The sequence below is a fragment of the Sceloporus undulatus genome, chromosome 10 (genome assembly GCF_019175285.1).
Source record: "Sceloporus undulatus isolate JIND9_A2432 ecotype Alabama chromosome 10, SceUnd_v1.1, whole genome shotgun sequence".
Taxonomy (NCBI): domain Eukaryota; kingdom Metazoa; phylum Chordata; class Lepidosauria; order Squamata; family Phrynosomatidae; genus Sceloporus; species Sceloporus undulatus.
In genome coordinates this window covers 7,939,332-7,965,436 of record NC_056531.1, presented here as the reverse complement: position 1 = coordinate 7,965,436, position 26,105 = coordinate 7,939,332, and the positions used below count along the sequence as shown (strand labels likewise).

The 26,105-nt window shown below is 42.7% G+C and overlaps 2 protein-coding genes across 6 annotated transcripts in view; one reads left to right on the top strand and one right to left on the bottom strand.

The window, feature by feature from the left end:
* The window catches only part of GALNT9 (polypeptide N-acetylgalactosaminyltransferase 9), a 78,180-nt gene extending 71,504 nt beyond the window's left edge, over positions 1-6,676 (top strand). For 3 of the 5 annotated variants that reach the window (XM_042442143.1, XM_042442145.1, XM_042442146.1), the window contains one exon: positions 6,087-6,507. In XM_042442143.1, coding sequence (XP_042298077.1) covers positions 6,087-6,233 — 147 coding nt within the window. In that variant the 3' untranslated portion in view covers positions 6,234-6,507. Of the gene's footprint in view, positions 1-6,086; positions 6,508-6,584 lie in introns of those variants that run through there. The other 2 variants (XR_006100907.1, XR_006100908.1) reach the window with 2 other exon arrangements.
* Positions 6,677-11,113: 4,437 nt separating this feature from the next.
* The window catches only part of NOC4L (nucleolar complex associated 4 homolog), a 30,934-nt gene continuing 15,942 nt past the window's right edge, over positions 11,114-26,105 (bottom strand). Inside the window, exons 10-15 of the mRNA XM_042441920.1 lie at positions 25,802-25,862; positions 23,547-23,657; positions 18,831-18,994; positions 13,340-13,422; positions 12,145-12,258; positions 11,114-11,284 (exon numbers count right to left, since the gene is read on the bottom strand). Coding sequence (XP_042297854.1) covers positions 11,168-11,284; positions 12,145-12,258; positions 13,340-13,422; positions 18,831-18,994; positions 23,547-23,657; positions 25,802-25,862 — 650 coding nt within the window. The 3' untranslated portion in view covers positions 11,114-11,167. The remainder of the gene's footprint in view (positions 11,285-12,144; positions 12,259-13,339; positions 13,423-18,830; positions 18,995-23,546; positions 23,658-25,801; positions 25,863-26,105) is intronic.

The window sequence follows — 26,105 nt, the reverse complement described above, 5'->3', positions numbered from 1 at the left end:
AGAATCTTTCCTAGTACTGATGTCAGACTAACTGGACGATAATTGTTTGGATCCTCTTTTTTCCCCTTTTTGAAGATGGGGACAACGTTTGCCCTCCGCCAGTCTGCTGGGATCTCTCCTGTTTTCCAGGAGTTTTCAAAGATTATTGCCAATGGCTCCGATATTACATTTGCCAGTTCTTTTAATACCCTTGGATGTAGTTCATCTGGTCCCGGAGACTTAAATTCATTTAGATTAACAAGGTGTTCCTCTACTATCTCTTTACTTATTCTGTGCTGAAATTCCCCTATTCTGTCCTCTGCTCCATTATCCTCAGGTTGAGCACCCTTTGCCTTTTCTGAGAAGACTGTGGCAAAGAAGGTGTTGAGTAATTCTGCCTTTTCTCTGTCTTCTGTTAGCATTTTGCCATCTTCTCCACGGAGTGGCCCTACCGTTTCCTTCTTCTTCCTTTTGCTGCGGACATATCCAAAAAAGCCCTTTTTATTGTTCTTAACCTCTCTAGCAAGCCGGAGTTCATTCTGCGCTTTAGCTTTTCTGACTTTATCCCTACACATGCCTGCTATTTCTTTGAATTCCTTTTTTGTGATTTCCCCCTTTTTCCATTTCTTATACATGTTCCGTTTCAAACTCAGCTCAGTTGAAAGTTCCTTAGTCATCCATCCTGGTTTCTTGAGACATCTCCCGTTTTTCTTTCTCACTGGAACTGTTTGAAATTGTGCCTTCAGTATCTCTCTTTTGAGAAACTCTCATCCGTCCTGAACTCCTTTATTTTTTAGTATTTCTGACCATGGAATCGCCCTCAATACTTCTCTAAGTTTACTGAAATCCGCTCTCCTAAAGTCTAGGATGCGTGTCTGACTATGCCTGGCTTCTCCTTTCCACTGTATTACAAACTCCAGGAGAACATGGTCACTTCCACCTAATGATCCCACTACTTGCACCCCATTAACCAAGTCATCCTTGTTGGTTAGGATCAGATCTAAAATAGCTGACCCCCTTGTTGCCTCTTCCACCTTTTGGACCATGTAATTGTCTTCGATGCAAGTGAGGAATTTGCTAGACCTTGAGGATTTTGCTGAGTTTGACTTCCAGCAAATATCAGGATAGTTAAAGTCGCCCATCACTACTACATCTCTCTTTTCTGACTGTGTGGTCATCTGTTCTAGAAAGATATCATCCAATTCCTCAGTCTGACTTGGGGGTCTGTAGTAGACTCCCACCGTAACATCCTTGTTGTTTCCCTCCCCTTTGATTCTTATCCAGATGCTCTCCACCTGGCTTCCATGATTGATGTCCAGGATCTCTTCACTGGTGTAAATATCTCTGACATATAGTGCTATTCCTCCTCCTTTCCTGTTTGGCCTATTTCTCTTAATAAGGTTATACCCCTCTATTTCCACATTCCAATCATGAGGCTCATCCCACCAGGTTTCAGTGATGCCTATTATATCATATTTGCTTTGTTGTACTAGGAGTTCGAGTTCATCTTGCTTATTTCCCATGCTCTGTGCATTAGTGTAGAGACATCGCAGACCATGGTTCCCTTTTACTTGCTGCCTGTGCAAGTTTTTTTGCCTCCCACTGTTGGGTCCTTGCACTGTTTGCCTTGTTTCCTCTATGTCAGTTTGACTATTTTCGCCATCCCTTTCGCCTTCCTTAATATTGTCTCCCTTCCCCTCGGAACTCAGTTTAAAGCTCTCCTGATCAAGTTCTTGAGACTGTTGGCAAAGACATTTCTTCCAACTGGCGTGAGATGCAACCCGTCTGTTGCAAGAAGTCCCTCCTCATGGAACCGCAGCCCATGATCGAAGAATCCAAATCCTTCTCGGCGGCACCATCTGCGAAGCCAGTTGTTCACATCCGCTATTTTCCTCTCCCTTCCTGGACCATGCCCTTCAACTGGCAGAAGAGACGAGATGACAACCTGTACATCCATTCCTTTCAGCTTCCTACCAAGCGCCTCGTAATCCCTTTTGATGTTCTGAAGGCTGTGTTTGCTGTTGCTATCTGCAAGATATTTCATTATGTATATACAAATATTCCAAAATCTGAAAAATCTGAAATCCAAAACACTTCTGGTCCCAAGCCTCTCAGTTGATTTTATTCCCCATTTCTGCAACCGTTGAATGGCTTTGATAGTTATTGTCACAGCTTTCATTATCAATGTTGCCTTCCTCTTCCTTTTTAAATCTCAATCACCACTATCTGAGCCCCAGTCCCAGGGAAAGAGCGGGATACAAATAAATATAATAAATAATAAATCTTTAATAACCGAACCAGGAGAAAGTTGGACCCAACAACTGCCTGACAGTATGGGCAGTTGTGCCATTTGAAGAAGAGTATGGGATTCCTTTCCCATGCCACACTTTCCCTCCCAGCTTCTTTTTCATCAGCTGAGATTCCAGATTTTTTTATCAATAATAATAATAATAATAATAATAATAATAATAATAAAATTTTATTTCTATTCCCCACCTCTACCAATGGATCGAAGCGGGATTACAAGCATAAAACCACAATAACATCTAGATTACAATAAAATATCATCATTTAAAAATACAATTCAAGACAATAAAAACATCAACTAACATGCAGTATTACAGCCCAAAGTAGGATTTTATTTAGCTTCTTCATAGAAGATTGGGGGGGTAAGCCTGCCGAAAGAGATACATCTTTAGTGCCTTCTTAAAGGCATCTAAGGTGGTAATAAGACTGATCTCTTCCGGCAAGTTGTTCCATAACTTAGGGGCTATGGCTGTATACGCTTTGTGGGAAGTTGTTGTTAATCTGGTTTTGGAGTATTCTAATAAATTCTTCCCAGATGTTCTGAGAGTGCGGGGCGGATTGTGTAGGAAGAAGTGTTCCCTCAAGTAACTCGGTCCCAAGCCATGTAGGGCTTTAAAGGTAATAACCAATACTTTGTATTGCGCTCGGAAGCTAAATGAAGGGATTTTATGCGTTATGTGGTCTGACCTAGATGTTCCACTCTGGCTGCTGCATTTTGAACTAGCTGAAGCTTCCAAACATGGTACAAAGGTAGCCCCATGTAAAGCGCATTACAGAAATCTAGACGAGAGATTACCAGTGCATGTACCACTATTTCAAGGTCCTTTCACTCCAGGTAGGGATGCAGTTGGCGTATCAGCTGAAGCTGGTACCAAACACTCCTGGCCATCGCATCCACTTGACATGATAACTGTAGAGATGAGTCCAGGAGTACTCCCAAACTGCAAACTTTGTCCTTTAGGGGAAGTGTGACCCTGTCCAGTACTGGTTGACAAATCTCCCTCCCTGGACTTGGGGTACCTATCACAAGTACCTCCGTTTTCTCTGGATTCAGCTTGAGGTTTTTTTTCCCTCATCCAGCCCATTACTGACCCTAGGCAGGCATCCAGAGGAGAGATGCCATTCTTAGTCACTGTAACAGTCGGAGGCATGGAGAGATAAATCTGGGTGTCATCAGCGTACTGATAACACCGCGCCCCATGTCTCCTGATGATCTCTCCCAATGGCTTCATGTAAATGTTAAATAGCATGGGGGATAGAATGGCGCCCTGAGGGACGCCAGATGTCAGCTCTCTCTTAGAGGAGCAGCTTTTACCCAGCATCCCCATTTGGAATCTGCCCAAGAGGTAGGAGCAGAACCACTGGAGCGCAGTGCCCCGATACCTAGCTCCCTCAGGCGTTCCAGAAGGATACCATGGTCAATGGTATCGAAGGCTGCTGAGATGTCCAAGAGCACTAACAGGGTCACACTTCCCCTGTCAATGCTCAGATGGAGATCATCGACTAAGGTGACCATGGCAGTCTCAACTCCGTATCCCACCCTGAAGCCAGTTTGAAATGGGTCCAGATAATTGGTTTCATCCAAGACAGACTGGAGTTGGAAGGCGACTGCCCTCTCAATTACTTTGCCCAAGAATGGTAAAAGGGAGACCGGTCTGTAGTTGTTTCTAATCAGGGGGTCCAGGGAGGGTTTCTTTAAAAGCGTTTTCCCTATCGCTTGTTTCAAATTGGATGGAAATATTCCCTCCCGAAAGGATGCATTTATTATAAGTTGTAATGCATTGTTTATTGCATCCCCTCCCTGAATGGTCAGCCATGATGGGCAAGGATCGAAGGGGCACATCGTCTTCCTTACACTTCCAAGGAGCTTATTCACTTCATCAGTATTTACAAACTCAAAGTGATCCAGTTTAATAGGGTCCACAGAGTCAGTGGATACCTCATATTGTTTCTCTTATAATGCCGGCATCAAGATTATCCGAGAGATTTTATCTGCGAAGAAGTTATTAAAAGCATCACAGCAGGCTTTGGTTGGTGTCAGTAAAGGGTTCTGGGAGGGAGGCAGCTGGGTTAACTCTTTAACCACCCTGAACAGCTCTGCTGGACATGACTCTGCAGACACAATACATGTAGCATAGAAGGAATTCTTTGCTGCATCTATTACCACTCCATAAGAGTATAATAAGTTCTCATGGAGTGTCTTGTCGGATAAATACTGATGTTTCCACCAGTGGTGCTCTAGTCATTGCATAGCCCACTTCATTTTTCAAAGATCTTCCGTCTACCAAGATTTTTTTATTAGGAGCGGGCTAGAAAGGACGCTTGGGAGTGATAGTGTCTATAACCCTGGTGAGCTTGTTGTTCAAGGTATCAACAAGGGCTTCGACAGACTTGCCATCATTCCCAACCATAAAACCCTCTAGGGCTTTCTGGAACCTTTTGGGTTCCATCTGTCTTTGAGGACGGACCATTCTAATAGGTCCTCCACCCCTGAGGGGGCTCTGGATAGCAGCCTTCAGTCCCACCTTGATCAGAAAATGATCTGTCCATGACAGGGCAGAGGTGTGAGTTACCTCTGCCCACCGATGTTCCAGGTCTGTACTAAAGACCACATTGAGTGTGTTACCAGCACAGTGTGTTGGACCCAAGACTAACTGGGACAGGCCCATAGCCGTCATGGAATCCATGAACTCCCAAGCTGCACCTGTCAGATCTGATAAACCAGCCTCGAAGGGGATGTTGAGGTCCCCCAGCACCTGAAGCCTGGGGGACTCCAGCACCAGCTCCGAGACCAGCTGTGTCGGCTTGGCCAGGGAGTCTGTTAGGCAACAGGGTGGATGGTAGACTAACAGAATCCCCAGACTGTCCCTAGCCTTCAGGGTCAGGTAAATGCACTCGATGTGTTCTGTTTTCTGGACCGGTTTCCTGGTCAAGGTGATGGTACCTTTATGGACCAAGGCCACTCCTCCCCCTCGCCCACTTTCCCTGACCTGCTCTAAGCATTTAACTTCTTATTTAATAGAATATATTTATGTTGTAGATATTTTCTCATTATCATCAAAAGCTAAATATTCTGACTATAACTTCCACTATAATAGCAGGTTCATTCCATTTCTCAGAAACAAAAACATTTTGTTCCCTTCTCATCACTTATGTTAACTGCCGCCAATGCCATTCTGATATTGATTTCCATGATATCTCAAGGGTGGGGTCTCCCTCTCACTATTTCACATCAGCTTGCAATTAGCATAATCAACAATAAGAGATTGTGGAACTTGTCATCCAAAAATACCTAGGAACCCGAAGCTGGGAACACTGCTCTGTGCTACCCTCTCACTTGGTGAGCCCTGATATGGTTTGAACTGCACTATGGGAGAGCAAAGGTTTTCCTCAAGAGTGGCAAGTACAGGGAGGGGGAATTGGAGAATCTAGGACAGGCAATGCAGTTGCCCTGGATTGAGTTTGGAAATCAAACTTTAGGGGGGCTATGTTTGACCATTGATAGCTAGGGGGTTCTGGGAACTCCAAAAGTACGTTATCTAAGCTATCACTTTATCTAAGGATACCAGTTAATGATGCCTCTTGCTGTTTTAGTCAAATGTAAAATTAATTATCTCTCCTCTTTAGTAACAACCTACTTAATATACTCCAACAAGTTGATCAGTGGATTTATCAACAGGTCATATATTTATTATATTATATCTTTATAATTATATCTTTATAATTATTTTTCTTCCACTTTTCAATAATTATTTGCTTTGTTCAGTACTTTCAGTATCCTTTATCTTCATTCATTACAGAATGGTCCAATCATCAGTCGAGACACTGGACGGTGTCTAGAAGTAGAAATGTCCAAGGATGCCAATTTTGGGCTCAGATTAGTAGTACAAAGATGCTCAGGTCAAAAATGGGTGATCAGAAACTGGATAAAATATGATCAACATTGAGTTTGGACAGAGATAAAGAGGAAGAGTCTGCAATCCTTTCATGGAATTAATTAATGGGCACACCTCCAGGAGCTGTAAGTTGGAGGGGACTATTAGGAGACAGCTTATTAAAGGAAAAGGTGACCATGGTTATGAATTATTGATCATGATTTTTTAAAAGAAGCTATAGATATTTTCACAAATTTAAGGCTATGGATGTATTAAATATGTGTCTATGGTGTACCATTATAAATTGGAGGTGTAAGTTCATATGATCAGATGCTTCTCCATTAAAAATTATTCCTCTGTATAGAAAGCTGGAATTTCTGCAAAAATGCTTGATTGACTAAGTCCATTTTCCTTCATGTGCAGGTTTTTCATGTTTGGAGAAATGTTTTGTATGGAAGAAATTAAATTATGTGAAATCCCACCTGCAGTCCTGGAATAAGACCTTGATTTCTCACTTTTATGAGGACTGGGCCTAAAGTATCCTCATATCATTGGGTGACATGGAAAGATCTGTGCAAGCTTGGTGATGTTTGGAAATCCTTGAAATGACTGAAAAGGCAATGGGCCACAAAACCAGGCTTTCCTTCTGCCTTTTACAGAAGAAGCAGGAGAGGAGCCATATTTGAACTGAGTTTGCAGGACAGATCAGTCTCCTGCTTCAAGCTTTAAGTTGCTGACTGATGCACAAGTCTGATGATGAACTGTGCCTTTTCTACTGTACTTCTTATGTGTGGACTGGGAAATCCCATTGCTTCAAACATATGGCATTAAATATTCTGAACAACAATAACAAAGTACCCCATAAATAAATTAAACCACCAAAAAAGGTCATATATATTACATTTCCAGTGTTTGCCTGGGAGTTTCCATTGATAACAGCATTGAATTTTAAAAAAAGAAAAGAAAAAAGAAGATGGTAAAGACAGATGTCATATTATTCGTGCTTTGCTTTTCCAAGGCAAATTTCAAAAGAAAATGAAGGAGGTGGTCTTTGCATGTAACTGAAGTCAGTTCTGAATGGTTCAGGTGGCTGGTAACCACCTTTCCTCTTGCTAATTTGTTCAGCGGAATTGTACTTTGTTACCAAAAGAAGGGTGAGAGGCTGGGGCATCCCCATCAAGCATTACTTTAATTGTTGGGAAAATTAGCTTTGCAAGAGGCTCAGTAACCTTTAGGATACTGTTAATAACTGAGGAGAGCTCAATTATTACCAGGTGAAGAGAGTTTTATTTAGCAGAGGGCTTGCATTATAAAATGAAAGCAATTCACAGTATTCAGAGCTACTGGAAATGGAAATATGGAAACTGGATTTTGAGGGGTTTTTAAGGTGGGTGATACTTACCTGTCCAAAGAGTAGACCATGGAAAGCGGATGAGACTCAGACTGAAGTCTGAGGGTGACACAGAACGTATGCAGAACGCAGTCTGGAACAACAGTATGCATACTGTGTGCGCAAAGGTACTTGGGTCCAATATTTAAACCTGAAACCAAGCCTCTGGGGATGGGGCTATCTGGCCAGGTAACAAAGGCTTGATCTTCTCCCAAGAATTGACAATGGGATTCTGTACTGGTTGATGGCTTTACCTTTAGTATGACATAAACATTGATTGGATCAGGATGGATGGACAGGGACATTTGGTTGGGAACACAGCAGAGCATAGGCAAAAAGACCTTCTTTGGTGCAAGAGGAAATGCAGAGAGCTTGGAGGAAGGAAGGAGAAATTAGTGCACAGTTTTAAATTCAATTGTGTTATTACCTGGATCATCCACATGCCTCAGGTCTTTACTCCTTTTCTCCTTACCTAGTGTTCCTAAAGGTCCTAATAACCTCTCAAGAACATGCTGGCTCTGAATATGAAATCCCAAATCCGGTGTGGGGCATGCAGAATGTGCTAAAAACTTTTAACACATCACCATTTTTAAATAAATGCATGGCATACTCAGGCACATGCCTGGAGGGCACAGGAATGACTTCTGACAAAGACCACATTTTAAATTTTCTATTCATTTTCTTTTTCTGGTGATTTATTGCTGAGCGGCTAGCATCTTCCATCTTGAATTTTCTGCCACTGCTCTGGAAGCATGTGCCCCGGTGGTGCAGTGGTTATAAATGCTGGTATTGCAGCCACTATGCTGAGAGTTCAATCTCTGCAGGGCTCCGAGGTTGACTCAACCTTCCATCCTTTCGTAGGTCGGTAAAATGGGTACCCAGCTTGTTGGGGGCAATTGTCTTACATATTGTAAACTGCTTAGAGAGTGCTGGGTTCACTATGAAGCGGTATAGAAATGTAAATGCTATTGGTATTGCTAGAAGCAGTCATTCCAAAACAGAACTTTGGTAAAAGTGGCACTCCAAATGCAGGACTACAAGTTCCATAAACACAAACCATTGGTATGGCTAACGACAATGGAAGTTGCAGTCCAACAACATCTTGAGATAAATAAGTTACCAACCCTTGTTCTAGAAAGACTTGGCTACCAAAAGTTGAGAGGGAGATTAAAGAAAAATTCAACTATTTTAAATACTTTTTTGAAAAAGAGAACCAGAGCAAGCAGTAGATGAGGCAATGAGCACTAATACTGTGGACATCCATGAGTTTTTATTACCAGAGCTTTGACAAGGTATATTTTGGATTTGTTCTTGTTTCCAGCTTCCAACCTTAAGATTGGGTTTTCTTGACAGGTTTCTTTTGAGGGGATTTGCCATTGTCATCTTCTTAGGGTGAGAGGGTGACTTGCCCAAGGTCATCCAGTGGGTTTCATAGCTCAGTAGGAATTCGAACCCTGATATCCAGAGTCAAAGTCCAAAACTCAAACCACTATGCCAAACTGTCCAAATCTTAAGATGCCCCCCAACATAGGCTCCGGAAGCTGGAGTGTGGCTTTAGTGTGGCTTCCGGCTCTTAGGACGCATGCATCATTTAAACAGCATACCTCCAAAGTGACCCAGAGCAGCTTTATTTTGTCTGTATGAGTCCATAGTTTCCCAAGCTTTTTGAGTCACATATAAAGACACTGAAAATTCAAAAGAAATCTATTTCACGTCATAGTTGGAAGGACTGCTCTGAGTATTCATCTCCCAATGTCCTGCAACCAACATGGCCAGTGCAACATTTTATTGCAAGTCTCATGTAACTGCACATCATCCAGATGGATTTAAAACGTAGGACACCAACCTGCTGTTTGTGCCAGTTTAAGAATGAAAGTTTATGCTAGTTTATGAGTGAAAGCATACTAGTTTGACATCATTTCCTATCACACTTTTCCCCATGATAGCAGGTTGGTGATTCATGGTCACATGATCTGTTTTCCACATTGCCAAATACTGCCTTTTGGGAAGAAGGGTGGAAATGAGCAATCACAGCAGTCAACTTGGAAGCTTTTGACAGCTGTAGTCACTGTTCTTCTCCTGTCCTTAAGTGTGGTGCACATTCACACAACCACCAAAACTTTCCCTGGGCATCACCAGTGTGATACTTCCCTTAATAGGATGCCCTCTCCAATATTCTCATACCAACATTTCAATGGCAATGATTAATTCGGCAAATATCCTCACACACCTGTGAGTTCTCGTAATTTCCGAGGTGGGGAATGTTACCCATGCTGCTCTCTATATAAATTTTAGTATAAATGATAGCCCATGTGACCCCTAGATAAACTCTAGTTGCCTGTCCACCATTAAGAGTTAAGGAAGAGGTCATGTACGCATCACACCTAAAGGCATAAACATTGTCATTCTAGATAGTCTAGGAAGTTGCAAATGGGATTATCTTGCCCAAGAGGAACAATGTTTGCCTTCCACGAGGCGCTTAGCCCCTCCCCTAATCTGTTGTCTGAGCAGAATAAGACCACCAAAACAATCAGATTTAGTCATCCAGGTGAAAAGCAAGTAATTAAACACCTTTGCCAGAGATGGGCCTTTTGCCCCTATAACCCCCCCCCCCCCGACTTTTGCAAACCTGTGTGCCATCTGAGAGATCTCTGCACTCCACGTCAGTCAGACCTTTGACTTGGACACTGGCATTTCCGTTCAAACCCACGCTGCGGAACAGACTTGTCCCATTGCCACTCATCCCATTCAATTCCTAGAGGGAGTCTACATTCTGGTACGTATCACCCAAGTGATGCCTGAAATCCTATTCAACGCTAACCTCTGATTCTCCTGAGCCTTGTATGAGTGTGAGTGTGTTAGTGAACTGTGTGTGTGTTTTCCCTATATTAATAAATTGAACTTTACTTAGAAAAGTCTGCTTTTGCTCCATTTATTGGATTACCTGGTCTTCTCCGTATACACGATGGGAGATGTCCTTGCAAGGCTGTTGTAGCTGGCCCATCTTGCAATATTGAGCAAATAATAAATTCCCCTAATCAGACCAGGCCAATGCGATTTTAGGCTACATCAATAGAAGTATAGTATCTAAATCAAGGGAAGCAATAGTGCCACTCTAGTCTGCTTTGGTCAGGTCTCACCTGGAATACTGTGTCCAGGTCAGCACCACAATTCAAAAAGGATGTTGAGAAACTGGAGCGTGTCCAAAGGAGGGAGACTAAAATGGTGAAGGGTCTGGAAACCATGTCCTATGAGGAACGACTTAGGGAGCTGGGGATGTTTAGCCTGGAGAAGAGAAGGTTAAGAGGTGATATGATTGCCCTGTTTAAATATTTGAAGGGATGTCATATTGAGGAGGAAGCAAGCTTGTTTTCTGCTGCTCTAGAGACTAGGACCTGGAACAATGGATGCAAGCTACAGGAAAAGAGATTCCACCTCAACATGAGGAGGAACTTCCTGTCAGTAAGGGCTGTTCGACAGTGGAAATTCCTCAGGGAGTGGAGTCTCCTTCCTTGGAGGTCTTTAAACAGAGGCTGGACAAACACACTCAATGCACAAAATCTTTAAAACGAGTAATACGTTTTATTACACAAGCTTTTACCAAGTTATTTAAAAATCATTCCAATGTAAAATATTGTGCAAAGATATCCTGTTCCTTGCCAAACAGTCCTTGTACTTGCTGAAATTCCAATGGGACATCTGTTGTTTTTTTATTTATATCTCTGTCAAACATCTGAAACAACAAGAAAGATATGTATCAGATCATGTTGCATTTAGGTTTATCTGCATTGCATCTGCTCCCCTGCATTGAATGTCTCTGCACTTGCAGAGTTAAAATGCCAGATAGTGTGTGTTTATTTAATTTAGACTGAAATTGGAGGGGGAGGGATCTTGTCTTTCTACACACTTGCTCTGATCATAAAGTGTTCCAAAAACTGTGTTAAGACTTTTTCCTTCCTATCCAATTTCTTATTTCACTGCTTATACTCTTCTGCCTGGGCTGTTTTAAGAGTTACTGGCAACCTATGAAAAGCATTCTGTAGCTATAGGACAAGGTTGAGAACCTGATGCCCTCCAAGTATTTGAATTAACCCTAGTTTAAATAAGATGAAAAAAGGAACCTAGAATCCCATGATAACATGGGATAACATGCACCCAAGGCTAAAGCCCTAAATTAGCCTCCATTCACACATGATCTTAAGATAGAGCTACTCTGGTAATGCGCTCAGCGTAGTGGTTTGAGTGTTGAACTATGACTCTGGAGATCAGGGTTCAATTCCCAGCTCGCCAGGAAACCCACTTTCAGCTTCAGGGGAAGGCAATGGCAAACCTCCTCTGAACAAATCTTGCCAAGAAAACCACATAATAGGTTTGCCTAAGTTGGAAATGACTTGAAGGCACATAACAACTTGGAAAACAGGGGTTCACATCCCACTTGGGAATGAAATTCACTGGGTGACCTTGGATCAGTCACTATCTTGTGGACTAACCTATTTTGAGAATAAAAAGATGAGAATCTTTGGTTCTCGTAGCCACCATGAGTGCTCTTGTGCCAAAGGGATACATTATTTATAATAAAGAGAAATATAATACCTCAAATGTAGTCAGTTCCAAGACCTCTGATAATTCATCCTCCAGTTCAGACAGTGATGTATTAATTATGGTGGCTGCTTTGGCCACATCAGGATGATAATGGTTTTGTAGAGTCTGAGAACAACAAAAAATATATCAGCATAAGTGAAAGCAGCACTAAAGTACGAAAACCTGCTCCACTCTCTACTGGACCTCAGCTGAGTTGCCAGAATAATGGATGAACTGCAGACCATTTTAGTTCCAACATCAACAATCTGACCCTAGACAAGGCACAGTTTTCTCAACTTTGCCAGCCCATGAAATAGATAAAAACAATGTAGGCCTATTTTACAGGGCTGGTTGTTAAGGCCTGCTGAGACAGAATATATACTAAGTACTTTCACATCCCTCTACAGGGCCCTGTGGCTGATTAATTTTAGAGATGCCCCCACCATAATTTCCCACTTCTCCCTTAGCAAACCCCTACACCCATTCTGCAATTTATGCATCATGGAGGTGATAAAATTATGAATTATACTTCTTCCTCAAAGCTAAGCATGTATGCAAATCCTGTTTTAAAATGATGTCTCAGTTACACTGAAAACAGAAACATTGGCCTGTTACAGACTGCCAAAATAAAGCTGCTTTGGGTCTCTTTGGAGGTATGCTATTTAAATGATGCATGCACCCTAAGAGTCCGGAAGCTGCACCAAAGCTACACTACGGTGCTTAGGAATGGAGTGTGGCTTTGGCGCGACCTCCGGACTCTTAGGACCCATGCATCATTTAAATAGCATACCTCCAAAGAGACCCGAAGCAGCTTTATTTTGGCAGTCTGTAACAGGCCATTGCTACACTTTGTTCTATGAATGTAGGTACATCCCTGCAGGTAGCTCTATACCTGTAGAAAGCTAGCATATAAGGTAAAAGACTATATCAAATCTTTCTCTAAACCATTTGCTAACAAAAAAGGGCTCCCACCTTCAGGTACACCACCATGAGGGTTAAATGCATCCTGCAGGTAGAACTCTAGCACATGGTAGAGATTATGAAAATGAGCTAGCTTTTTACACGCACTGATTTATTTTATTATTCTATAGTAGCAAAAGTATGATACCTATTGGCCAAAGCAGTACACACTCAAGAATACCACCACCACCACCCATTCTTCCTTGTTCTTAGTGGCCCTTAAGAACACTGTGCTCAGGAGACATACTTTTATCTCCCAGAGGGAACTCTCCAATGCTCTGCTTTCTGAAGGCTCTTCTTCATCCATCACATAGGGGTCTTCTAACATCTCTAGTGAAAAAATAAATAGAGAAGTAATTAGGGACAACCATCTGCAGGGAAGAATGTTCAGTCCTCTGTCACTAGGAGGGCTAGCCTGCCCTCCATGGCATGGCTCATCATCAGGACACAAGACACACCACAAAAGCAACTGAATGAGAGAGAGACAAAGAGCAACAAGGAGCCCTAGTGGCACAGTGGTTAAATGCCTGTACTGCAGCCACTCACTCACAAACCGTAAGGTTGTGAGTTCAGTACCAGCCAGGGCTCAAGCTCGTCTCAGGTTTGCATCTTTCCGAGGTCACTAAAGTGAGTACCCAGCCTGTTGGGGGCAATTAGCTTACAGTTGTAAAATGCTTAGAGACTGCTTAGGTGGTGTGAAACAGTATATAAATGAAGCTGCTATTGCTGTTTTACCTGTTTCAGCCACTCACATATCTGGAAACTATTGGAGCTACAACCAGCAACACTCAGCTCTGTAGCATAAATGAGAGTACCAAAGCTACAGGCAGTTGCATCTTAAAAACTGGAAAATTATTGTTAAAAGTAATTAATTCTTGTTATTTATGAGTGCTTCAGAAAGACAACTCATTGTTTACTTGTTACAATGCTTGAGAAGCAACTTACTGCATTACCTATGCAAAGGGAAAGGCATGCGGAACACATATGCACTGCTGACTGATTTTAATATGTTTAATTACAATAAAATAAGCCAGCAGTACCTGTTGCAGAGAATCAAGGCTGCCCAGACTACTCAGCAAGTGCCTGTACGGATTTAATTTCTGTGTGTACGCATGTGTGTGCCTCATAGACAAACACAAATACCAGTGGATCCAGTGTGGTGTATTGGTTATGGAAAGGATGACCATTGATGCTCCTCCATGTTTTGGGACAGGAACTCCCATAATTCCATCAGCCTAGGGCTGAAAGCAATTGCAGGCTAAAAACATATGGAAGGGCACAGTTGTACACTCTTGGGTTATTTGTTTATTACATTTACATCCTGCCTTTCTTCCAATGTACATGTCTCTTTTTCCCGTTAGCAAACAGAAGCTCAGCTAACAAGACAAGGACAATAGGCATTTTGCCCAGGTGTTTCATGGAGAAGACTGAAATTTGAAGGGGGGGCCCTGAGGACAGGTGAACATGTTTGGCAAGGGAGCTACTGCAGTAACCTGTAACAACTATGTCATGTTTGTTTTCTTTCCAAATAATGTGGGGAGCTATACCTGAAGCAAGTGCAAGCTAGTTATACTACTGGGGGAAAAAGATACATAATATTTACACTGGAAGTTATCAGGGAGGATGAGGCCTTTTTGAGCAGAGTAAAGATTCCTCTGGATGGACAACACACAGAGGATACCCCTAGGGCGGAAGATAATTCCCAGGCACAGGAAGAATGTGACATGAAGGAGCAGAACTATCAGGGACCATGCTGTGAGTTTAGAACTACACAGTCAATTCCAAACTTGAGTATGGTGGTGGCCTTGGAGGGTTGTGTAGATGCAAGGGCTCCTGTCAGTTCCCAGTCATATTACCTTGAACACACTCAATCTCATCTGATCTTAGAAGCTAAGCAGGGTCAGGTCTGGTTAGTACTTGGCTGGGAGTTCCCAGAGAAAGAAGAGACGTGTAGTGGTGGTAGATGATTTTTCCCCATGAAAAGAATCAAAGCAGTGGTGTGCAGAGCTAGCCAAGCGTGCAGGGACAAAATTCATGATGTGATGCTTTGATTGAGAGTTCCTGCATGGCAGGGGGTTGGACTGGATGGCCCTTGTGGTTTCTTCCAACTCTATGATTCTATGATACTAAGCCCATTAGCAGTTAACCCCCCCCCCCCCCAATCCATGTGGGGAAAACGATTATTGCAAGATACAACATTCTATGAGGTATTGGCTGAAGGATCTTAGGGCACAAAATGTTACTACACTATTCCTTCCTGTTGAACAAAGAGAAAGAATACTAGAAGTGAAAAACTGGCTCCGCAGAAACATTTTGCTTCTTGGTCTGAGTTTTCATGGAGGACTTCTGGCAAGAGATGGGTTGAGTCTCATGGCAGTCAGTAAGAATGTTCTTACCAGGGATCTTACAAACCTGACCAGGAAAGTTTTAACTGAGAAACAGTTATATGGTGGAAGGAGACAGTAAACCAGAAAGCAGGGGAATACCAGGTACAGTTGTCCTCCTTTTTTGCGGGGGATCCATTCTGGACCACCACCACCCCATGAAAACAGAAATTTGAATATATTCAAGCCCCATTGGTGTTTCCCCCTCCGTTTCCCACTCACATATATGTGAGGGACACAAATCTCAAGTCCGCAAAAACAGAGAGGTGACGGTACTAGGAACAATGGTCTCTATGATACAGGAGGAACTGGGGCAATATTACAAATTCTAAGAGTATGTTGTCACGCTCACCCAAAGTTCCCATTGTTTCCATTCTGCTGATCAGTTTTTGTCATTAGATGTCTCTACACTAATGTGTGGAGTATTACAAACAAGAGGAACTCCTAATATAAGAAGGCAAATATGGTTTAATAAACATCACTGAAAACTGTTAGAATGATTAGAATGTTATAATAGAGGGGAATAACCTATTGCAAAGAAATAAATCAAATAGGAAAAGGGGAATAACAGCATTATATGTAAGATCCATGACTTAATGGAAAGAAACCAAGTTGAGAGTACTTGGGTATAAATTAAAAGGGAGAGGAACCTTGTGCAGGAATGACAATGTCCTCTTGAGAAGAGGGAAACCAAATGAACACACACTTTAAGAAAGGTGATGTTACTTAGCTTAAGAAAATACTGGATCAGAAATGCTGAAAGGGAAGCATTTATGGGAGTTTCTTAAAAGAAAAAGTACTGAAGGCACAACTGGAAACAATAAAGAGATTGCGTACAGAAACCACAATAGATGTTTAAAGAACTTTCAGATGAACTGAAATACAAAGGAACGTATGCAAGAAATGGAAGAGGGAAATCACCAACAAGAAACACAAACAAACAAATAGCTAGTACAGGTTAAATCTGTTTTATCTGCAATTTCAAAGTCCAAAATATTCCATAAACCAAATCTTTTTTCATTGCTCTTTGATGGTTCAATTTTGTATCATGCACAAAACTGTTAAAAACACTGCATAAAATTACCTTCAGGCTATGTGTAGAAGATGTATATGAGGTATATATGAAACATAAATGCATTTGTGTTTAGACTTGGGTCCCATTTCCAAGACATCTCATTGCACATGCAAATAGAGGTATTCCAAAATCCCAAACACCTTTGGTCCCAAATGTTTCCGTTAAGGGAGAAAGTTAAGAAAAGCTTGCTACAGAAGTTAAAAATAGCAGTATGATTTTGTTGGGAGAAATATGCAGAGATAAACGCAGAGTAATCTTGGAAGCGTGTGAGTAGATAGACAAACTGGCAGACTGGAGCTTCACCAAGAAAAACAGCTGCTAGATGAAAGCACCATAGGCTGGCTTTTCTCCAAAGAGGCACTGTTTATTTTTGGTTGCAAAACATACACGAGAGCTATACCAACACCATCCACCAACTACAAAACCCACAAACTGTACAATGATGATTTGAGCTTATATACACTTTTGCCATGTGGCAATCTAGCTCAACCCCTTCCTGTACAATTTCCTGTGTTGCCTGAATTACTGTCCACCATTCCAGATGACACAGCATATTTACATAAGTGCTACGTGCTGCTCTCTGTCACACTCTGCAACCTTGGACAATCACCTGCTGTCTGGAGCCACAGCTGCAACCAATTCCTGGTTAAGAGCAGTGAGTGTCCATTAGCTTCTCTGCCACATCTCCATTAGCTTCTCTGCCACATCTGAACATTTTCCATGCTGCTCCATACCTCAACAGATTTGTCCTGCCCTGCAAAAACCTGCAAGCAGGGCTGTACAAAATAATTATCAGTAGATCAGTTAATCCTGATGTCTGCTGATTAAGTAGCATAGGGACTGGTGAAAAAGCTGACAACAGTACATGTTTTGTTTTGTAGAAAAGGAGGGGGTTTTGCCTATGTCCAAAGTAAGAGACATAATAAGGAAATGGTAAACTGTATAGAACTTGGAGAAACAGAAGATAGAAAGAAGGTGGAAGTACTTAACAATTATTTTCCTTCAGTCTTTTCCGAAAAATCTGATGCAGATAGAACAAAGAATACAGTAAAGAGACTGCAGGCCAAAATAATGAATTCAGACTTCCAGGGCCAGATGAACTGCATTCAAGGCTACAAAAAGAACTCAAAGTCCTTGCTGATAATCACTGAACATCATTGGTGAACAGGAGAGGTGCCAGCAGAATGCAGCCTCATAGCCTGGAAAAGCCACAGAAAACTATGCTGTCTCCATCATTTAAAAGGAGAATAAAAAGACCCCAAAGAACTGCTGACCTTGATGTCTGTATCAAGAGAAGTTCTAGAACAGATTAAACAGGAATGCTGTGATACTAGGAGCCAGCATGGGTTTCTCAAAATGAAATCATGCCAGATTAATCTACTCTTTTTTGGACAGAGTAACAAGCTTGCTGGGTGATGAAATAGAGAGTATACTTATCAAATTTGCAGTGCAATCAAATTAAGAGGGACAGCTAACACTCCAGAGGACAAAATCAGAATTCAAAATGACATTAACAGGTGGAGAGCTGGACCATAATGGACAAAATGAATGGCAAGAAATACACATATAGGTAGAAAAAATGTAATCCACAAACACAGGACAAGTGACACTTGGCTTGACACGAGTACCTGTGAGAAAGATCTAGGAGTCTTAGTAGACCACAAGCTGAACATGAGTTAACAACGGGATGCAGCAGCTAAAAAGTCAATATAATTCTAGGCTGCCTGAATGAGAGTAATGTGTTCAGATCCAGGAAAGGAATAGCTCCACTCTATTCTGCTGTGAACAGTGAGTGGTATTTCATTGGTGGTCTATAAACAGAGACCGAGTGCTTTATCTGTCCCTTCTTGCATAGCAGGTTAGACTATATGGCTCATTTGTGATCCTCCAACTCTATGTGGCTACAATTCCCCATTTAACCTGGATCCTCCAAGTCCTGGTCCAACACTGTACCCATTACACCACACTGGCTCTCCTGGGCCACTGGTTTAGAGTGCTGGATATGAGTGGCAGATCCAGGTGCAGGTCCCTGCTGAGTCATGAGTTGACTCATGAAATTCACTAGGTGACACACACACACACACACATTCAGCCTGACCTCTTCCCAAGTTTTATGTGAGGATAAATCAGGGAGGAGGGTATGCTCACTGGAGGAAAGTGGGATAGAAACATAGCTAATAAGGAAACAAAGGGGGAGGAGGAAAGTAAGCCAAGCCCAACATTTATTGAGCCACTGAGCGTGGAGAAAAAATATCCCAGATTGAATCTTCTTCTATTACCTGCAGGGCTGTCAAGCCTATGGATGAGCACCTTGCAAGATGGGTGTCGCCGCAAGAGGTTACAGATGAATGGGATAACAATCAGCAAACCATCAGGTGGGGCAGTGAGTGCTAGTCGAGCAAGCCGCTTGGCAAAGGCTGCCACCAGATATGCTGGCAAATACCTATTGAAGAGGAAAAGTAGACAATGATAGCAAAACTTTATTCTCCCCCCTCCCTCACTGTCATGCCAGAGGAATCATAGCTGTGATTTTTCAAACCCAGAAATAATGGGACACTCGCGGTATAGACAGGAAACTTGTTTTAAGAAGAAGGGAAACCTCCAGTCCTCCTGAAATTGGCAGACTCCATCACCTTTGACTGCTAACTAGGGCTGGTGGGATGTGGTCTCACATCTGGAGAACCCTTGGCCTTGAAAATATATGGTGCAGTTCTGAGTAGGGAGCTTTTGCAAAGGGATCATGGGTCAGTGGTAGAATAGCTATTTGGCATGTCTCAGTCTCAATCCCTGGCATCTTCAGGTAGGGCCAGGAAAGAATGCTGCCTGAAACTGGGGAGCTGCTACCAGTCAGCGTGAATGATACTGGGCTAGATGGACCAATGGCTTGACTTCACATGAAGTAGCTTTTTGTATTCTTTGGCATCTCATGTTAAAGAGAGATGAGTTAATGGGCAAGAGTTAATGCCTGAGATACTATAGCAGAGTCCTCCAGCTGCTGGATTACAATGCCCATCAAGTCTAACCAGCATAGTAAATGGTGAGAGCTGCAATCCAAGAATATCTGGAAGACCACACATGGACTGTTGTTTGTTTAGAACACTGATGCCTGTCAAAAGATGCAATACAGTCGACCCTCCTTATCCAGGGATTTTTTTATCCACGGATTCAAGCATTCACCGCTTGAAACTATTCCCAAAAAGTATAATAAATTCCAAATAGCAAACCTTGATTCTCCATTTTATATCAGGGACACCATTTTGCTAGAGCAAAACCCTCAGATAGGCAGGCTTTCTACCAATCAATCTGACGCTATGCCCCCCTTCTGGTGAGAGGGCAAACTCACTTCAGGTGTCCAGTTGTGAGAAAGCCACAGTCTTTTCTCCCTTGTTAGGATTCTGAAGAGACAGCTGTGGTGCTCACTTGTGGGAGCAGAAATAAGAACGTAGGAGAAAAAACATATCTTACATAAAGGTCTCTCACTTGGAGGGTCCCCACTCCAGTAGAAAAAGGAGGTAAGAGGAATGAGAACAGTCCTTTCCTTTGAGTGTACCTAAGCAGCAGCTGGGAGGATCAGGATGTCCACTGCACATGTCTCATAGTTAGTGCCAATAATTCTTTCTCCTGTAGTGTGCAATGGAAATTCTGGAATAGGGATATGCCCAAGATGAACTAGCCCTCATGGGTCAGGACTGTCTAAAGGGATGCCTTTGCCCTCTTATCCTCCTGAGCCTTCAGTATGTCCTCCACATAAACTGAGGAGACCAAGGCTGAAACTAAGGCATCCACCAAAAGGCTCTGCGATTATGATTTTCTTGGGTAGATTATGCAAGCTAAGAGCTTTAAGGAAACTGGTTTGGACCATTCTGGCTTATGACATTCATAAAATTGCTGGGGAAAGGAACCTCAGTGTCAATGGATTACAGGACCCCAGGGCCTCCTGCAGGTCTGGGTCTGCTAGGAGTACCAGGGAACCCAGGGGTGCTTAGAGCCAGAACCTTAGTGGCCTTGCTGAGGAAAATTGTCCTGGAGCCTGGAGTGGGGATCCACCTGCTGCTCTAGGCTCTCATTGGAAAGCTTCTTGGAAAGCTCCCCCCCCCCCCAACCAGCCAAAAAGGCATTCAGAAGAGTCCTTGTCACCTTCCACTGAGAAGTAGAACAAGTGGAAGGAACATGATGTTCTCTTGCTGGACCGTACTGTTTCACTCCCTCAGAGTCCTTTCTAGATTTCTTTAGAGAGGGAGAAGGAGGAATTACTGCTGTGGTGGTGGTGGTGGTGGCTTTTCAAAATGGCCTTGTTGCCATGTGAGAGCATCCTTGTTGCATGGCCAAGATGGCCACGTTCTCAAGAGCAGGAGCCAGGCCTTTCTTCCTCCCATGCGCAGGAAGAGGTTGGAGGCTGAAAGCTGGGAAGGGCTGCCAAAAACTCCAATGTCCCCATGCTCTGCCCTGTGCATTCCCTGGAGTTAGAAGGGGATCCTTGCCACTCAGAGCCTCTTCATCCAGGTCACAAAAATGTGGAGGCATGGGGTGGTCAGCCCAATTGGGAGGGTGGAGGAGTTCAGGACCTTTGAATCACTCACTCCAACCATGTATGGAAGTGGATCCCTGTGACAAAATCTCATTGAACCCCTAGACATTGCAACACATAGTGGCTGAGAGAACCATGCTGAGGTGGTCCTTCCTTGATGGCTGCGGCATGGGTCTCACACTGGACTGAGGGAAGGGATTCAGTCCCCCACAGGTCTGATCTGGAATTCTCCTCCTGCATGGCTTAGGGAGCTGATAGAAGGGAAGAAAGTGGAGGAGAACAGAGGGAGGAGCTGGAAGAGGAGCAATAAAAAAAAGGTGAGAGACCAAAAAGATGCATTCTTGGGTTTTTTTCTGCAAAGAAAAGAGACACCTAAGTGAAGAGTGAGAAAGAGAAAGCAGATGAGAAAAAAACAAGGGAAATGTGGAACTGTCCTCCCAATGTTCTAATGGAAAGAAGGCAGGAACTAGACTGAGCAGCAAGGGGAGTTCACCATCCTACCACAAGGGAGCCAGAGCTTCAAACTGATTGATGGAGAGCTTAACTACCGGAGTGTGTGAGAAGACAATCCCAATTCAGAATGTTCTCTGAACAATAAAGGAGACTAAACTGGCCCATTGGAGGTAACTTCATTTCTCCCTTTTGGGCAATGTTGCTTTAGTTAAATCTTTCATTCTGCCGAAACTATTGTTTCTTTTTCAAACAATTCCCTTGAGACCACCAAACTCATACTTTAAATGCTGGAACAAGTTAGTGGACTACCTAGTTTTTAATGGGAAATGCCCACGCTTTTCAAAAGCTGTCAAGCATTCTAAAACTGGATATGGAGGGTTGTCACTTACGAAACTTGATATTTACTTTGAAGCTTCTCAGCTAAGTCAAATCACCCAGTTGATTAGCAGAAATAGTCTGACCAATTGGGTAGACATTGAAGTTAACACTCCATCCCCTGCTACCTTTGATCATTTTTCCCCCAGAATCTATATATAAATTCACTAAAATTTGTAATAACGCTTTTTTGCTCACTGCCTTGGTTTTGTGGAAGAAATGGAGGCATCTCTTGGCTCCCTACTCTTCCCCTTTACGGCCTTTTCTTACTCACCCTCTTTTCCAGAGCCCAGAAAAATACGCACAGTTTCGAGGCTGGGAGCTTTATGGCTTGTATACAGTTAGGAACCAGTTCCACAATGGGACAACTATCACAATGGAGCAACTAATCGGTACTCTGGGCCCTGGTCTTCAGAACTGGTATCAAATAATACAGATACAATTATTCTTAAAGAAACTGCTTCAGATACAGGAATATCCTCGCCCACTTACTTTTTTTGAAAGCATGTGCGTCTCTCCATCTATATATTCTAAAGGCCAAATAACATGCATATATGATTGTCTGCTAGAAGAAACATTTGGGAACCCAACGCTTCATAAGGCAGGATGGGAAGCAGAGCTTTCCCTTTCAACTGATAGTGAGACCTGGGAAAATATATGGACACATTCACCATTTAAAACTAGGTCCATTGCCATTAAAGAGAATACAGTGGAACCTCGCCGTACGCAGGGGATCCGTTCTGGACCCCCCCACGTAAGGTGAATTCTGCCGATGCTCAAGCCCCATTCAAGTGAATGGGGCTTGTGTGCACAGTGGTGCAGCGGTGCGTGCGTGCTCCATTCATCTGAATGGGATGCACCGGCCCTATATGCTCAAGCCGCATATAACACGCGCACTGTACTATCAAGTTGGTCTATCAATGGTACCTCACCCCAGTCAAATTGGCTCGCATGTCTACCAATGCTAATCCAAAATGCTGGAGGGGTAAGGTAGGGGAACCTTTGTACATATGTGGCTGGATTGTCCCCTAGTGCATGAATATTGGACAGAAATTTTACAACTGATCTCCAAGATCACTAAACAAAGTATGCAATTATCCCCACTCCTGTTCCTGTTCTCCATTTTTATGAATGAAAATAAAGCCCTGCAGCATAAAGAACTTATTAGTTTGCTTCTGGCTGTTGCCAGGCTTGAGATAGCCAGGAACTGGAAAACGGGAAAGTTGAATATTGCAGGATGGTGGACTAGACTCTGGGACTTGTGGTTAATGGAGAAAATGGCAGATAGTAACAACAGAGCGAGAGGCTTACACTCTGGATTCACCTTTCATAAGATTTGGCACCCATTTATTGAATACATCCAGCAAAATTTAGTCTCTAGACATCCACCAAATGTAGCTAATTTTTTATGGAAAGATGTCTTTCAGCATCCCTGAACACATTTTTTATCTATAACTTTCAGGGCCTTACCTAGGTTATTGCCTGCATTTATTGTTAATTTGGTGTATTGTTTGTTGTCATGTTTTGTTTTAGAATGTATTAATAAAATTTTAATTAAAAAAAAGGAGAATGAACGTTATCAGATACCCAAACCAGACAGAAGGCAGCTTACGACATTTTCCAACAAAGGCATACTTACGATGAAGACAAGAATAAATCCAATAAACGGAAAAACCTAGTGCGGTACTTCACATAGAAAACATATGGATCAAGAAGACTGTAGAGCTTCTTGTAAAAATCAGGATATTCCCTACAGAAGAGAGAGATCACAAGAAACAGGTGAACATAATTATTTAAGAATTATTACCAACTCCAAATAGAGTTTGCAATGGCTATTTTAAATACTTCTTCTGCAGTTAAGCTAGAGGTGTAAATCAGTAGCCATTTTAAAAAAATGCAATGTCTATTTCTTCTCAAAGCTTTGACTAGAAGGGAAATATCTATGTGTAAGTTGTCAGAGTTTCAAATCCTACGTCAGGCATGGGAATCATATGGTCTTTGAGCTGTTGCTGGACTGCATCAACCCTAGCCAGCATAGCCAATGAGAGGAATGATGGTGTTGCAGTCCAACAACATCAAGAGGTTTTTTGTGGGGGTTTTTGGGCTATGAGGCCATGTTCTAGAAGAGTTTATTCCTGATGTTTCACCAGCAGCTGTGGCTGGCATCTTCAGAGAATGGGGAGGGCTGCACAATTCCTACCCCTGCTATAGAAGAAATAATAAAAGACAATAAGCTCAACCTCTCACCAAGCTTGCATATTCTCTGTTCCACACCTTGCCCCCCCCCGCCCCCCCGCACAAGTATGTGTAAAACGGTCAGAAACTTACATTTACATTTTTGTCCAATTGACCATGTAATCTGACACTGAAAAAGCTATGGTTACTCCTAATTATGGTTAGTGGAAGTCAGCAAACATCAATCCATGTTTAAGAAGCTGGCTTGTTTCTACTAACTATACTTAAAATTAATTACAGTTTGTCCAGTTTCTGCCACAATAGAAGCAGCAGAATCTTCCAATCCCATGTGACAGAAGAGAAGAAAGGTGGAGTAACAAGAATGGGGGGGGGGGAGCTACATTCATTTTTAGAATACTAAACAATGGTTCCTGCAAGCTGCCTGTGGGTGGTCAAATTAGCACACTGGGCAGAGAGGTCTATGATCAGAATCTTAACCTCCAAAATTGGAAATTTATGACTTTGAAATGCTTACACGAACTATCTGAAAGCAGGAACTGACTAGAAAAGGCAGTTCACATTAGAATGATAGAATCTATGGCAAGGGCCATCCAGTCCAACCCCCTGCTATGCAGGAAATCTCAATCATAGCATCCCCGACAGATGGCCATCCAGCCTCTGTTTAAAGACTTCCAAGGAAGGAGACTCCACTACACTCCAAGGAAGAAGTGTGTTCCACTGTCGAACAGCCTTTACTGTCAGGAAGTTCCTCCTAATGTTGAAGTGGAATCTCTTTTCTTGGAGCTTGCATCCATTGCTCTGGGTCCTAATCTCTGGAGAGGGAGCAGTGGGAATAGCATCACAGAACACCAAAAGGCAAACAGAGCAGCAGGGACATCTCAGGAGCAGCAGCCACTGAAAGGAGTACCAAGAGGCAAGTGGAGCAGAGGGACAGTGACTGCACCCTTGACTTATCCACAGGTCATATTCAAATCCATAATGTTGGCCCCCAAACCCCACCTCGACTTATACACGAGTATATACGGTATCCTCCTCCAGTCTGCTGGGAGTTCTCCTGTTCTCCAGGAGTTCTCAAAGATTATTGCCAATGGCTCCAATATTACATTTGCCAGTTATTTTAATACTCTCGGAAGTAGTTCATCTGGTCCTGGAGACTTACAGTATATTCGTTTAGATTAAACAGGTATTCCTGTACTATCTCTTTACTTATTCTTTGCTGAATTTCCCTTCTTCTGTCCTCTGCTCCATTTTCCTGAAGTTGAGCACCCTTTGCCTTTTCTGAGAACACTGAGGCAAAGAAGGTGTTGAGTGATTCTGCCTTTTATCTGTCCTCTGTTAGCATTTTGCCATCTTCTCCATGCAGTGGCCCTACTGTCTCCTCCTTCTTCCTTTTGCTGCAGACATACCCAAAAAAGCCCTTTTTGTTGTTCTTAACCTTTCTAGCAAGCCTGAGTTCATTCTGTGCTTTAGCTTTTCTGACTTTATCCCTACACATGCTCACTATTTGTTTGAATTTTGATCCTGTCCTCTTGGGTTTTAACTACTCCTAGTTTGGTGTCATCTGCAAATTTGGTAAGTATGCCCCCAATTCTGTCATCCAAGTCATTGATAAAGATGTTGAATAGCACTGGTCCCAGGACAGAACCCAGTGGCACGTTGCCTTTCAGGAAAATACTCTGAAGGAGGAAAAGAACTTACAGGTTATGGTGGAGAATCAGGACAAATAATCCATTCAAGGCAAGGAGGCTGATGGCTCCACCTGTAAGAGAAGCATAAGAAAATACTACATACAGGAGTGGGGAACCTCAGGGCCTGGGTCAAATCCAGCCCTCTGAGGTTTTCTAGATGGGCATGCCCCCTTTTCTATGAAATCATCATTTGGTGGTTTCTCAACATTTTCAGGCTCCCCCCCCCCCCCATTTAAACAGACTGAATTCCCTCTCCAAGGACTTAGCTACAGACAGTAAAACTTTAAGCTAAAATATTCTAGTATCTTGGGTCT